The following is a 12,704-nucleotide window of genomic DNA, read 5'->3' as shown; positions in this document are numbered from 1 at the left end:
ATATAGCCTATATACTCACCAATTACCCTACTCATGTCCAATTTCTGGTCCAGGATTGAACTGAGGACAACATGCAGCACTTATTTATGTCATCTTCATTTCCTTTATCTGGGTATTCCTTAGTCTTGGTCTTTCATCATCTTTATACATTTTTTTAAAGTAGGCTCCATGACCCACATGGGGCTTGAGGGGCACCTGGGTGGCTCAGTTGTTAAGCGTCTGCCTTCGGCTCAGGTCATGGTCCCAGGGCCCTGGGATCGAGCCCCACATAGGGCTCCCTGCTCCGCGGGAAGCCTGCTTCTCCCTCTCCCACTCCCCCTGCTTGTGTTCCCTCTCTCACTGTGTCTTTGTAAAATAAATAAATCTTAAAAAACAAACAAAAAACCCAAAAAACACATGGGGCTTGAACTCATGACCCTGAAATCGAGAGTCGCACGTTCTACCAAGTGAGCCAGCTAGGTGCCCCAATCTTTGTATTTTTTTTTCTTTTAAATTTTATTTTTAAAGATTTATTGGAGAGAGGGAGAATCCTAAGCAGACCCCCCCCCCAATTAAGCAGAGCCCGGTGTGAAGCTCAATCCCAGGACCCTGAAATCATGACCTGAGCCGAAGTCAGACACTTGGCTGAGCCACCCAGGTGCTCCATTAAATTGTTTTTAAAATCTGCTCGTTTACTATTGTTTTTTTAAGTCAGCTCTACACCCAATGTGGGGCTTGAACTCCTATAACACCAAGATCAAGTTGCATGCTCTACCACCTGAGCCAGCCAGGAGCCCCCATGATCTTTGTAATTTTGAAGATTACTGGTCATTGTGTAGAATTATCCCTCAGTTTTGGTCTATCATGCTTTCTTATGGTTAATATTAATAATTAGCATTAATATTGTGATGGCTTGTTTATTCATGCCATCACGGGTGGTATAATGATGGAAATAGTGTCCTGGTTAAGTGTATGGACTCTAGTCAGAATACCTAGGTTCAAAATCTGGCTTTGAGAGGGATGCCTGGCTGGCTCAGTTGGTGCAGCATGTAGTGAGTTCGAGACCCATGTTGGGTGTAGATTCCTGAAAAAAAAAAAAAAAATCTGGGGCTCCTGGGTGGCTCAGTCGGTTAAGCAACCGACTCTTGATTTCAGCTCAGGTCATGTTCTCAGGGTTGTGGGATTGAACCCCACACTGGGCTCTGCTTTCAGCACGTAGTCTGCTTGAGATTCTTTCCCTGGCTCCTCCTGCCACTCGTGTGTGCACTCATGCACGCTCTAAAGTAAATAAATTAAAAAAAAAAAATCTGGCTCTACCAGGTAGTGCAGGGTGGGACTGCTTAAAGCTTAAAGGTTGCTTTTCTCCTAAGTACTATTATTGGAAAAACACTGTTTTCTTTACAGCTCTCTTATGTGTATCCATCTTTTCTCTCCACTTGCCCCACGAGTCCGTAGAAGTATCTTCCTGGAACAAGGGCCCCTTGCTAAGGGCAACCAACCTTCCAGGCTTGCCTGGAACTTCCCTAATGTCAGTAATTAAAGTTCCATGACCTGAAAGACCTTTCGGTCCCCAGCTGAGATGGTGTGGTATGCTGAGTAACAGCCCTCCAAAGATGTCCATGTCCTTCCTAATTCCTGGAACCTGTCAGTGTGTCACCTTACCACGGAAAAAGGGACATTGCAGATGTGACTTAAAGATCTCGAGATGGAGAGATTATCCTGGATTATCCACATGGATCCGACATAATCACAGAGGGAATGCAGGAGGGTCCGATTCAAGAGATGTGACAGTGGGAGCAGAGAGATTTGAAGATGGACCAGGAAGGGATCATGAGACAAGTAATCACATTTTTTTTTCTTCAAGATTTTATTTGAGAAAGAGAACACAAGCCGGGGCGGGGGGTGAGGGGCAGGTAGGAGGGGTAGAGAGGGAGAAGCAGGCTCCCTGCCAATGTGGGGCTCGTTCCCAGGACCCCAAGATCATGACCCAAGCCGAAGGCAGACGCTCAACTGACTAAGCCACCCAGGCGCCCCATCACAAAACCTTCTGAAAGCTGGAAAAGGCAAGGGAGCAGCTCTCTAGGGAAAACACCCCCTGATTTTAGGATTTCCAGAATTATTATACATTTGTGTTGAAAACAGAACGAAAAAAACCTGGCTCTACCAGACAGTGTGACCTTGGTTTGTGACTCAGTTTCTTTATCTGTCAAATGGAGGAACATGAGTACCTACTTCATAGGACTGTTTGAATTATGAGAGGCACGAATATCCGTCGTACGTCATTAGAACAACACCTGGCACACAGTAAGTGCTGTTTAAGTGTTAACCGGAGGTAGTTGTGATTTTAGTGGCTTTACTGGAAGGAGGTACATCCTGGCAAATTGACGAAGAGACCAAAGCAGTAGCGAGCATTTTAACCATGAACATCCAACAAGCAAAGAGCCAGGGCCAAAGACCCTCTGGTCCACCAACAAGTGCACTGTCCCTTTCAGCCAGAGGCCGGCTCCTAGCACCTGCTCTTGAGGCTCAGAAGATGAGGACTTGCTTGAGCCCCAAGCAGTATTTCTTCAGCATAATAGGTCCACATACTAGGAACCGAGCCCGTGTTTCCTTGCCCAAAAGTTGCTGGGAAGATGTGTCAAATTAATTTCACAAAGTTGTGAAATAATTAGCCCCTGTTTTTCTGACTATTTCCAGAACTCAGGCCTTCAAGCTTCATTAGTATGCGTCCAGCACATCAGCCATGGACACATCCACTGAATAACCATAGTGATAACCTCAGCCCCTAACCTTTGCATGTGCTTCTTGTTGAAGGGGCCAAACCACTCAGACCCTCACAATACTTACTTGACTGGCCAATCCTGGGTAGACTCAGCAGTGAGGCAGCTCCCCGCAAAGCTGGATGGGGGAAGGGAAGGAAGCTTGCACAGACTAATTCCAAGAAAGTAGAAAGAATCTACCATAGTTACATCTCTAAAAATTTGGTAAATGACAACTACTCGTTAAAAAGACCAAAGCAATAAAACATCCCTTAATATAAAAATAGCAATGATTTCATCTGAATAACAAATGATATTTCACAAAGCAGTTTTGATCCCTTTACCTCGTTTGACCACCCCGACCTCCAAGACACCATTTTACAGGCAAGAAGAGGACCGAGAGGAAAATAGCTCGAAGTGACAACGCTGAAACCTTTAACTCATGTCTCACCTCCAAATACAGCACATTTCCCACTTACCAAAAAATAAAAAGGAGACACCTGAAACTAATATAACACTGTATATTAACTATGCTGGAATTAAAATAAAAAAACTTAATTAAAAAATAAAAAGGAAATTCACTAAATGTAGGTCAAAGACTTAACATGATCAGAAGGCTACACAAACATGGAGACTTAATGAAATGCAACCAGCCATGGTGGAGAAACTTTAGTTTTTTACGCGTGCGCGCGCACCTTTGAACTAAATTTCAAGCGACTGTAGAATCGCTGCATGTTTGGATACTTAAGAATCAAATGATTTCAATGAGATGGAGACACAGACCATATATCACACTACCTCCAATGTGTGGGCAGCAGAAAGCACACTGCCAAGCATACACTAGATTTTCAATATGTATTTACTGATTTGGCTGCACTTTTCTCTATCAAAACTCCCACAAAAACTGTAACCTCCCCAAATTAGGTATTGCCCTAAAATGCCAGTTGAACGCATAAACAGGCAAAGAGAAAATTAAAAAACTATTCCCCATCACCATATTGCTTCCGTATTTTTATGTCAAACTGAGACCTTTCCAAAAAAAAGAGGCTAAAATATCATATCATACCAAAGTTTATTGATACATCAAACAAAAATTTCTGTAATGAAAAAGGCAAGTTGCATTCATAAAAGATGGCATTCACAGTCATTATAGAAAGCAACGACATAGATGTAAAAAATTGCTTAATTGAAAAATGTAATTTTGCAGTCCCATTTTGCAAGCTGAAAAATGATTTTGTTAACACTTGCATAAAATCTGCACATTTATATACTGCATGTTATTAAAAAATTCCATCACTAAATTATTATGAATTTTGCAAATTTAGGCCTACATTTATACTGTTGCTGGTGTAGATGTTGTAGATACGGAATCTATGTTTTACGTTTAGTAGGTTACACCTTCAAACAATGGACAACAGTTGTGAAAATTACAAGGACATCTTGATAGTTCAAAGTTGTTCAAATGATGGATATGTGATCCCATTATTACATTTTTCCCCATTCTCTGTCACAAAATAAGGTGGTTAGGTTGTAGTGCTAGGAATACTGTGGAAAGGCTTACTTTGAGTGATTAGATCTGCTAACCCATGCTAGCCAATTTTTAGCTCATTAATAAAATATCTTTCAAAAAGGAAAGTCAGGTCCCTCTCAAGGATCTAGGTCATGATTTTCACCGTCGTGAATTTGAGCTACAGTGTAACGTGTAGCTGAGACAGGACTTTAAATCCCCCTTAGTCACCTTTCTTCCCGGCTGCGAGGAATTTTACATGCCACCAGTTACATTTCCACTGCCCTGGATGTTCTGATTATGGCAATCTCCAATGGTTTGTGCTCAACGAGCCTCTCTCTATATTGTGGATCTCTCATTTGTATTCACAGTCCCTATAGTACTTATGTGAAACAACAATAACAACACAGGAACGACTATACCACGAACAAGAACAACAAAAAACATCAAAAGCTTTCCTGGGTCTGATTTTTTTTTTTTTTAGCTCTTTGGAATAGGCAAAGAATACACAGACTTTGTTTTCAGTAGATTACCTCAAATACAGGCGACCAGAACACAGCACACTTGGGTAAGCTGTGAATGACATCTAACAAAATACTCAAAAATAATACTGATAGATGAGAACAAATGAAATAATGAAAAAGGGGCATAATGATGGATAGGTTTCTGATATCTGAAATTATGTCCTTCCTAGAATTTAAGAAAAATTACACCTGAACATTAACACAAAATATATATGGAAGAATCAAATGTGCCATGTGGACCATATAAATACACTGGTACAGATTGAATTCAATACTTTTCTAAATCAAGGTATGATATGAACACTAATAATAGTACAGGCATGCCAGAAAGACAACCAAAAATGGAAACTGGTATGAAAACACTTTTTTTTTTTTTTTAAAAAAAGGAATCTCTATGCCCACTGTGGGGCTCAAACTCATGACCCCAAGATCCAAGAGACGCATGCTTCACTGACTGAGCCAGCCATGCGCCCCTGAAAACATTTTTAAGAGCCCATTTCAATCTAGTAGTCAAATGTAGCCATTTATATCCAAAAAAAGTGTGTTTAACATTTAATAAAAACATTTCACATTTATGTTTATGTTTTAAGTGAACTCATTAGGAGGCTAAAGCCTCCTTCTAGTCCAGTAAGTTGAGGACTTTACCAAGGTGAATCTCATGGTTTAAAGTTAGACCATCACCCAACCATGTTTGCTAAGAGAGAAAACATTCATGTTCAGAGTCACAGCTCTGCAGGTTGAATCACCACCGTCTTGGGATGGATCCCTCTTTCCCAAATTGGCAAGTTAAAAAAAAAAAAGTGCTGCATGTATGCACAAAGACAGCCTCTTTCAAAAAATAACCATTAACAGTTATAAGCTATTTTTCCCCTCTCCACAAAAAATTATAGAAGATTGATGTTCAGATGGCTTTATTTTTTATGTAACTATGGTTTTGCCTATCTCACCTCAGATCCCAGTAAAACTAATATTGGAAAAAATCTGTTTTATCTTCATTCTCTTGACGGGCTACTTACTAAGCGATTGGAAATGTTTTTATTTTCAAATCCAGTAGCCACACACCCATCAAGTGGGATTTAATTCAGAAGAACAAAAATAAAATGAGCCATTTTTTTGATTCTCACAAAAATATCCAGGATGAACATTCTTTCCACATAAGGGTTCAAGGTATTTTTTGGGCAAGGATATTCTATGAAGACAAAATTAGCATGTGGGTGAACAGAAAGGATTAACCATTTAGTCTTCTTGTATGTTCAAGTATTCCTTTCATATATTTGAAAAAAAAATAATTTAAGATGATCATTCAGCAGGAACAAGAAATGTGATCCAAACAGCCTATTTCTTCTGCCAGGCAAAAAAAGTAAGATTAGCAAAGTCTATTCATTCCCATTGTATGACTTCTACTTTATACTATTATATTTAGATCCATTCACAGAGTTCATGGGTTAAAGGAGCACCCATTGGGTAGTTATATTATTCTATCTAAAGCCAGAAATTCTAATTATTGGTGCTTTCAACTTTCACATGATTCATAACTTAGAGCTTTGGCCATAATGGCTACTTAACAATAACTGCAAATGCTTGAGAGAGTCATTTGGTATTTTAATGGACATTGATTCTGAACCCTAGACATGAGAGTGGTTTAATTTGTTGCATATTGAGTATCCTGAGATGATAACTTTTTGTAGTTGTTTCTTCCTGCTTTCTTTTTTAGCTGTAACCATTGTCAATATGCTTGTAGGACAATAACATAGGCAGTTCAAGATTCGGATTCTGAAAAATTTAAAATATACAGAGTTAAAAGGTTTATTTTAACAATAATGTGAAGCCATCTGTTTAGCATTTTCAAAAATAAATCAAGTAGTAAATTTTGTAATGAGAGTAAAGGAATGATTTTAAAAGTGCCAAGTTTTATTCACATGCAGGGGAAAAAAAAGTGACACAATAACCAGTTTTTAATCCTTTCTTCATTTGTTAGCTGAATAGATTCAGACTTGCTTTTTGCTTTTGGAATGCTCCAGGGCTCTCCTGTCACTGTTCCCATAAGGACTCTAGTCCATGAGCTCCTTGAAAACAGGGACATTTTATTCTCCTATCTCCAGCACCTAGCCTAGTGTCTGTCTGGCACATAGCAGGTACTCAGGACACGTTGAATGAATGAATTGATTACTGTTTTTTTTTGAGGATATGTAAATTTTGACAGAGGAAGTCTAAAGACATACTCAGTTTTGAAAGGCTGTTGTAAAAGTATTTTTCCTTTACTGAAAGCAACATGTTTCTTCCCCATATAACGCTGAAGTTCATTTTCTTTTTGGTAGATCACATATCTATGAGTCAACGGATGCTTCTGTTTGTCTTATCATCTTTTTAGAAAAGCGACCACCAAAATGTCCCGAAATCTGTAGATTCTTCTCTGTCCTCTGAACATTATCAAATGCTATTACAGGGATAGGGCGTGGTAGGCCACCTGATCACAGAGTATAAATCAGGTATGTTGAGAAGTGGAACTCTTTGGTGTTGGGAGGGAGCCTTTCATTCTACACTCTAAAATCCAACCTTTTAAAACAGGAGTAGTGGAGGGCCTTAAGGGGTTTGCTATTTTCTTCCCATTTTGGTGCACCTTCCTTGCCATGACTGGACTAGAAGTCCTCTAGAATACGTTCCACTTCTTTCATGTTCCCTATTTTCCTAAGAGTCCTTCAGGTAGCAGGGTCATGGTGACTAAGCCTAACCAAAATGAGGTTGCTGTTCACATTGAGAACTTAGAAAAGGAGTCACACAGTTCTCTCATAAAGGGACAAACTCGGTGGCTGAACTCCTTGCCAAATATTTTCCTCGGAGGAAAAATAAGGCTACACGAAAAGATATTCGTGGAAGAAAGAACCACGTTAAAACAATTGTTTAAAAAATGAAACTTCCTCAATTCTATGTTCCTCATCCTTTGTCACTGTAGGATTTTAGGCCCTGGAGAGGCCAAAAGCAGAAGCAGTGTCTGCTACCCAGCCTAGTCTCCCAAACCACAGACCAAGCTAAAGAAAGCAATCCAGGGGGATACAGAATTAGTTGGCAACAGTATAGCTAAAATGCACCATACAGCTTAGGACAAGGCCATCCGGGACAAAAGGGTCAAAGACTTTGAAGGCTACCAGGAAGCAGATCATTACTGAGGGAAGATATAAGCAGGTGAGTCACTCAATATGGGGAAAAAGATGCTGACTGGGGCAAAATGAGTCTGCTTCCCAAAGAATACCGTGGATGCAGACTGTGATAAGGCGTAGGAGATAGAAGAACCAAAGTATTCATGCCATTAGCTTAATTTTTATTCTTTGCTCGGGGGCGGGGGGGGTTGACAGCTGACAAAAACATGGGCCTATGAGGAAGACTCACACTTGTTAGCTCTAAAGAGAACTGAACTGCAATTTCATTCCTGATGATCACTAATTTTTATGTGTGCATGAAAGATGGCCCTGCCCTAAGCTGTACTGAGTTTTTTCCAAGCTGGTAAGCTTGTAAACTTCATTCACGAATTACTCTGAATTCCTACGGGTGGAACAAGGGCCTCTCAAGGTCTGGGATGACAGAGGCCCCAGCAGTGGGAAACAAAATACACACAGAGGAGTCATTCTGAGTTCAAGGACTCCTCCCCATGGCTTATCAATTCTTCCCGACTATTTTTTGGGGGTAAATGAAACAATAGGTTATAAAACGAATTCACTCATTTTTGGAAAAAACAGTTCTGAAGCATTCTACATAATTAGGCTAGCATCCCCCTGAATAGCTAGGAAAGATTTTACCTTTATCTCTGAAAGTTGAAACATTTAGCTTGAATAAAACTTGACATTAAAAAAAGTGATTAGATTGGTTCATTAATTTTGGGGATCAGACATTTACGAGTATATTAGGTGTATACCTGCAAACACACAGACACGGCACATGGAGGTACAAACACACTGGATTATTTCCACATACTTCCCAAAAGAACATGCAATGCTTAATCGACTTGATATTATACAGATGCAATTTTGGAATATTTATTTTCAATTTTCTAAATGATCTTTTAAAATCCAAATGGAATTTCCTAATCAGTATTAACGAATACTGCCATGACAACTTGCCCCTTACAAATTCAGTGTATTTTTATTGTATTTTTATTGCCCTTCAAGTTCTGCAAAATGCCTAACATTTTGTTTGGGGGCTTAACAAATTTCAAATATAGATTTTCCCATATTCCAAGTAATGCATCTTTATATTTTTTTGTAAAGAACTGTATAAAGTTCACCACACCAACAGCAGAGAAAATTTAGAGAGTGGTATTTTCATTTTTTTCTTTATAATGCTGTTAATCTGTTTCTTTAAAAGCCAGCCCGCTTGTTTAACACTAGGTACCTGTTACAATATATTAGATTCATCTGAGAATGTTCGTAAAAGAAGAGGTCTGACTGAAGGTCTGGCGGATAATGAGTCAGATGCCCTTTTACAGCTCAGATTTCTCTGTAATAGTGAGGTAAAGATACTTAAAGCATTTGAAGACTGGTTAACCTACCTGGTGATAAAAACGTAGAAGAAAAAAAATCATTTCCTATAGACTACTCTTTTGGCCAAAAGTACAAATGATTACACTACAGCAAATGCATAACATTTAAATGAATACATTGAAAGACCTAAGAAAGTCTCCAACTCGAACTGAATTGTTTTCATGGTAGAAGTATGCAGATATTAGTAGTATATGGCAAACTGGGGTTTTTGAAATGACACCAGTAGGTTGGTTATGTGGTAGATGAGTCAATATGGTTTGATTAGTAAACCTTACCATCCTTTTGGTGAACACCTCTGAGAGTTGTGCTGGTGCGTGAGTGTATCGAACAAAGAGAATTTGTGCAAAACATTCCTGTCTTGGTGAACAGACTAGCCGTGGCTTCTACCGCAGACCAGGAATCAATGGGACTAGAGATTCACAGTCCAAACATTTGAAAAGCACTTCCTCTCCAGTGTGACAATTTGAGAAGGTGAACAAATGATTAAAGGAAAATGACAAAATACTCTTTAAGTATCAATAGAAGATATAAAAATGAGTAATGAGAAGTAATTTTTCATAAAGAGTCAGAAAATGGTGTCAAGCAAATGAGAATGCAAGCAAGTTGGTACATTAAGAAAGGAAATCACCTTATTCACTCCAAGAGAAACTGTGATTGCTGGAAGTTTGAGAAAGCATGAAGATAGTAGATGTTCCTGAGGAAGGGAGGCGTTTCGTTACCTTGATCACAATTGCACAAAGGGTGGAAAATTGCAGTAGAAGAAAGAGAAATGCAGAAACCAAAAAAAAAAAAAAAAAAAAGTAAATATTCTCTGAAATGTAAGACATTTAAAAAGAAACCTTGAGAATTTGAAGTCGAAATGACATTAGTTTTGAAGGCATTACTCTCTGAAGTAACAGTCGAGTTAGAGTTAGGAATAGTCTCTATTATATGTGCAAACTACTATTTCTCTGTTTAACAGTTTAAAATTATTTTGTAAATGGGAAGATTGACTATTTAGAATAAAATAATTTTAAAATATGCTTCTCATTAAGGCTTATTTCTAATCATTAATTCACTAACCTACATTGTTCAGAATCCATTGGTCAGAGGGCTATGTTCAGGGTCCATCGGCAATCTAATTTTGAAGGAACTCTATGTCCTATCCAATTGAGCAGATACAATATGAAAGGACTGACTGCTCTTGGGCCCTTACAGGTTAAAAGCCTAACAAAACTAACATAACGGGAAGACATCTGGTGAAACCACACTTCAGTTCCATTTACCGCTGGACCCATGCTTAACTTCCTTTATTCTAACATAATTTCTTTGGTTTCCCCCTTTTCTTACAGAGACCTCTTTAAAAGGGTAGGCTAAAGAGCTATGAATTTCTCCTTTAAAATGCCTAGAAAAAGTAAAAATTGATAACTTAGAGTTTAATCAGAAAACCCAACAGGTTATTGTTTTTCTTTCTTATTCCATGCCTGAAGTTATAAGCTAAGTCACAGACTTGGTTTTGGCATTGCCCAAGCAAAACAGAAGACGAGCGGTCAACTACAGGGACGAGTTTAACAATTCTGCTAATTAAGATTACCCATATTATCCACTTAGTGACTAACAAAATTAGGTGTTAAAAAAAGAAACCAGCTAAAGTATCGTATGTATCTAGCAGAGTCTAATTAACAATAAAACTTTTAAAGGCAAATACTTTGACTTATTCATATGTTTTAACATAACTGTATTTTTTTCCTGTTCATATTTTACCTTAAATAAAGTTGGTGACATGTTGGCAACATGCAAATTACCAATATATAGTTTCTGAGAAAAAAAATTTAAATTGTTCTGCCTTCTATTTTGTGGGCGAAGATCTCGCAACAAGATTAACACGATACCAAGTCCCCCACCCCCATGTTTAATATACAAGCCTAATTATTTAAGACTGCAACTATAAGCACATTTTGGTGCACTCAAAACCTTACATCCAACCGTCAGAGATAAAAGTACTTCTATGAAGCAGAAATTTTAGAGGTTAATAGATTAAGTTACTTTATAAAGGAAAAAGAAAGGGAATATGAAAGTACAGAAGGCAGTAGAGAGCATGGAAAGAGTATCTGAAGCAATCAAAAACTCATATAGCCAGCAAGTGGTGGGGGGAGGAGAAGGGGAGAGAAAGAAGCGAGATAATGAGCTAAAAGAGGATGAAATTTCCACATTCCTTTGCAGTCATCTAGAGAGCTTTGACACCAGCTCAGGCTCAATGAGCAGTATGTCAAAGAGGCCAATGCATAAAGGTCCATCTCAACAGCCACAAGTTAGGATCCAACTTTTTGTCTAATCCAGTTAACAGGGCCATTATCCTTAGAACCCATGGTTGTATGGGACACTGTCAGAATTGCAATAGCAATCATCCTTGGCACCATTGTTATTAAAAGGTAAGTTATATTATCCAAAATTTTCAAAGTGCTTTCTCTGGGAATTTTGCTCAGACAGCTGACATTCTTCCTTTTCCTGTCCTCTACTCTGAAAGAGCTCCCTCCAGAATGGAGTATTTCTTCTTGTTTGTGCAGACATCCCATGCTAGGCATGGCCATGTGGCTAGGTCTATTCCCATTAGATTATAGTATTCCAGGGTCTAGTAGGCAAAGTCAAGCCTCCCTTCTGATAGTGGTAGTTTACATGGGAAAACTTCCATAAAGTTTGGAGGAGAAGTCCTCCATTGGAAATGGGAAGTGGTATTTACTACTTGGCCAGAAAGTTTAGGTGTTACTTCACTGATTATGAGAGAGCCCAACAACTGTGCTAGGAGGAGACTACAACTTTTTGAAATACCAGATATCCTAAACTTTAAATTTCCTTTCAAGTGTTATCTTGCTGTTCCACTGTTCGGTGCTCAGTGGCGGTTTCACCATAGCCTGTCAGGAGCACGGTGATGTAGCTTTGTCAATTTATAAGCTAAAGAAAAGCCTTATGATCCTTAATGACTGGATTTAACTCAAAAATTAACCACACTTGCTGAAAAGATAGCTGAGGAATAGGTAGCTTAAGCTATCCTCTGAGTTAAATGACCGAGGGAAACTATTTTTGAAGAAAGCAGAATTCTTTACAATGCTGACATCATGACAGAACTCAGCTGGGGTGGAGGCTGCCATCCCAGCCTTTATACTGGAGGCTTCAGGAGGTAGTGACTTGAAACAGCCCAGCTGTGTTACAACACGCCATATCATCGACTCTCCTATCCTTGCTTTATACCTGCTTACAGAAGAGCTCCGCATAAATCCCCTTTGTAACTTGAGAGCTCCCTGTGAGCTGGGGCCACATCTGACTCCTCCCTGAGTTACTGAAACCTAGCATAGTAGCTACCTTATAGTGGACCCTCAGGCAACGTGTGCTGAATTGAACGGAATCTGACAGAAGGCTGTTT

At 39.0% G+C, this 12,704-nt stretch overlaps 1 protein-coding gene across 11 annotated transcripts in view; it reads right to left on the bottom strand.

Moving 5' to 3' along the window:
• Nucleotides 1-3,793: 3,793 nt before the first annotated feature.
• The window catches only part of ATP11C (ATPase phospholipid transporting 11C (ATP11C blood group)), a 172,948-nt gene continuing 164,037 nt past the window's right edge, over nt 3,794-12,704 (bottom strand). For 5 of the 11 annotated variants that reach the window (XM_081808177.1, XM_081808170.1, XM_081808176.1 and 2 more), the window contains 2 exons: nt 9,156-9,260; nt 3,794-6,542 (listed from right to left, as the gene is read on the bottom strand). In XM_081808177.1, the coding sequence (XP_081664303.1) occupies nt 9,159-9,260 (102 nt within the window). In that variant the 3' untranslated portion in view covers nt 3,794-6,542; nt 9,156-9,158. Of the gene's footprint in view, nt 6,543-9,155; nt 9,261-9,288; nt 9,313-9,932; nt 10,024-12,704 lie in introns of those variants that run through there. The other 6 variants (XM_081808173.1, XM_081808172.1, XM_081808179.1 and 3 more) reach the window with 4 other exon arrangements.

The sequence above is a fragment of the Leptonychotes weddellii genome, chromosome X (genome assembly GCF_054177405.1).
Source record: "Leptonychotes weddellii isolate Sample4059 chromosome X, ASM5417740v2, whole genome shotgun sequence".
Taxonomy (NCBI): domain Eukaryota; kingdom Metazoa; phylum Chordata; class Mammalia; order Carnivora; family Phocidae; genus Leptonychotes; species Leptonychotes weddellii.
Note: the sequence above shows the minus strand (reverse complement) of the source record. Positions and strands in the feature narration are given on the sequence as shown.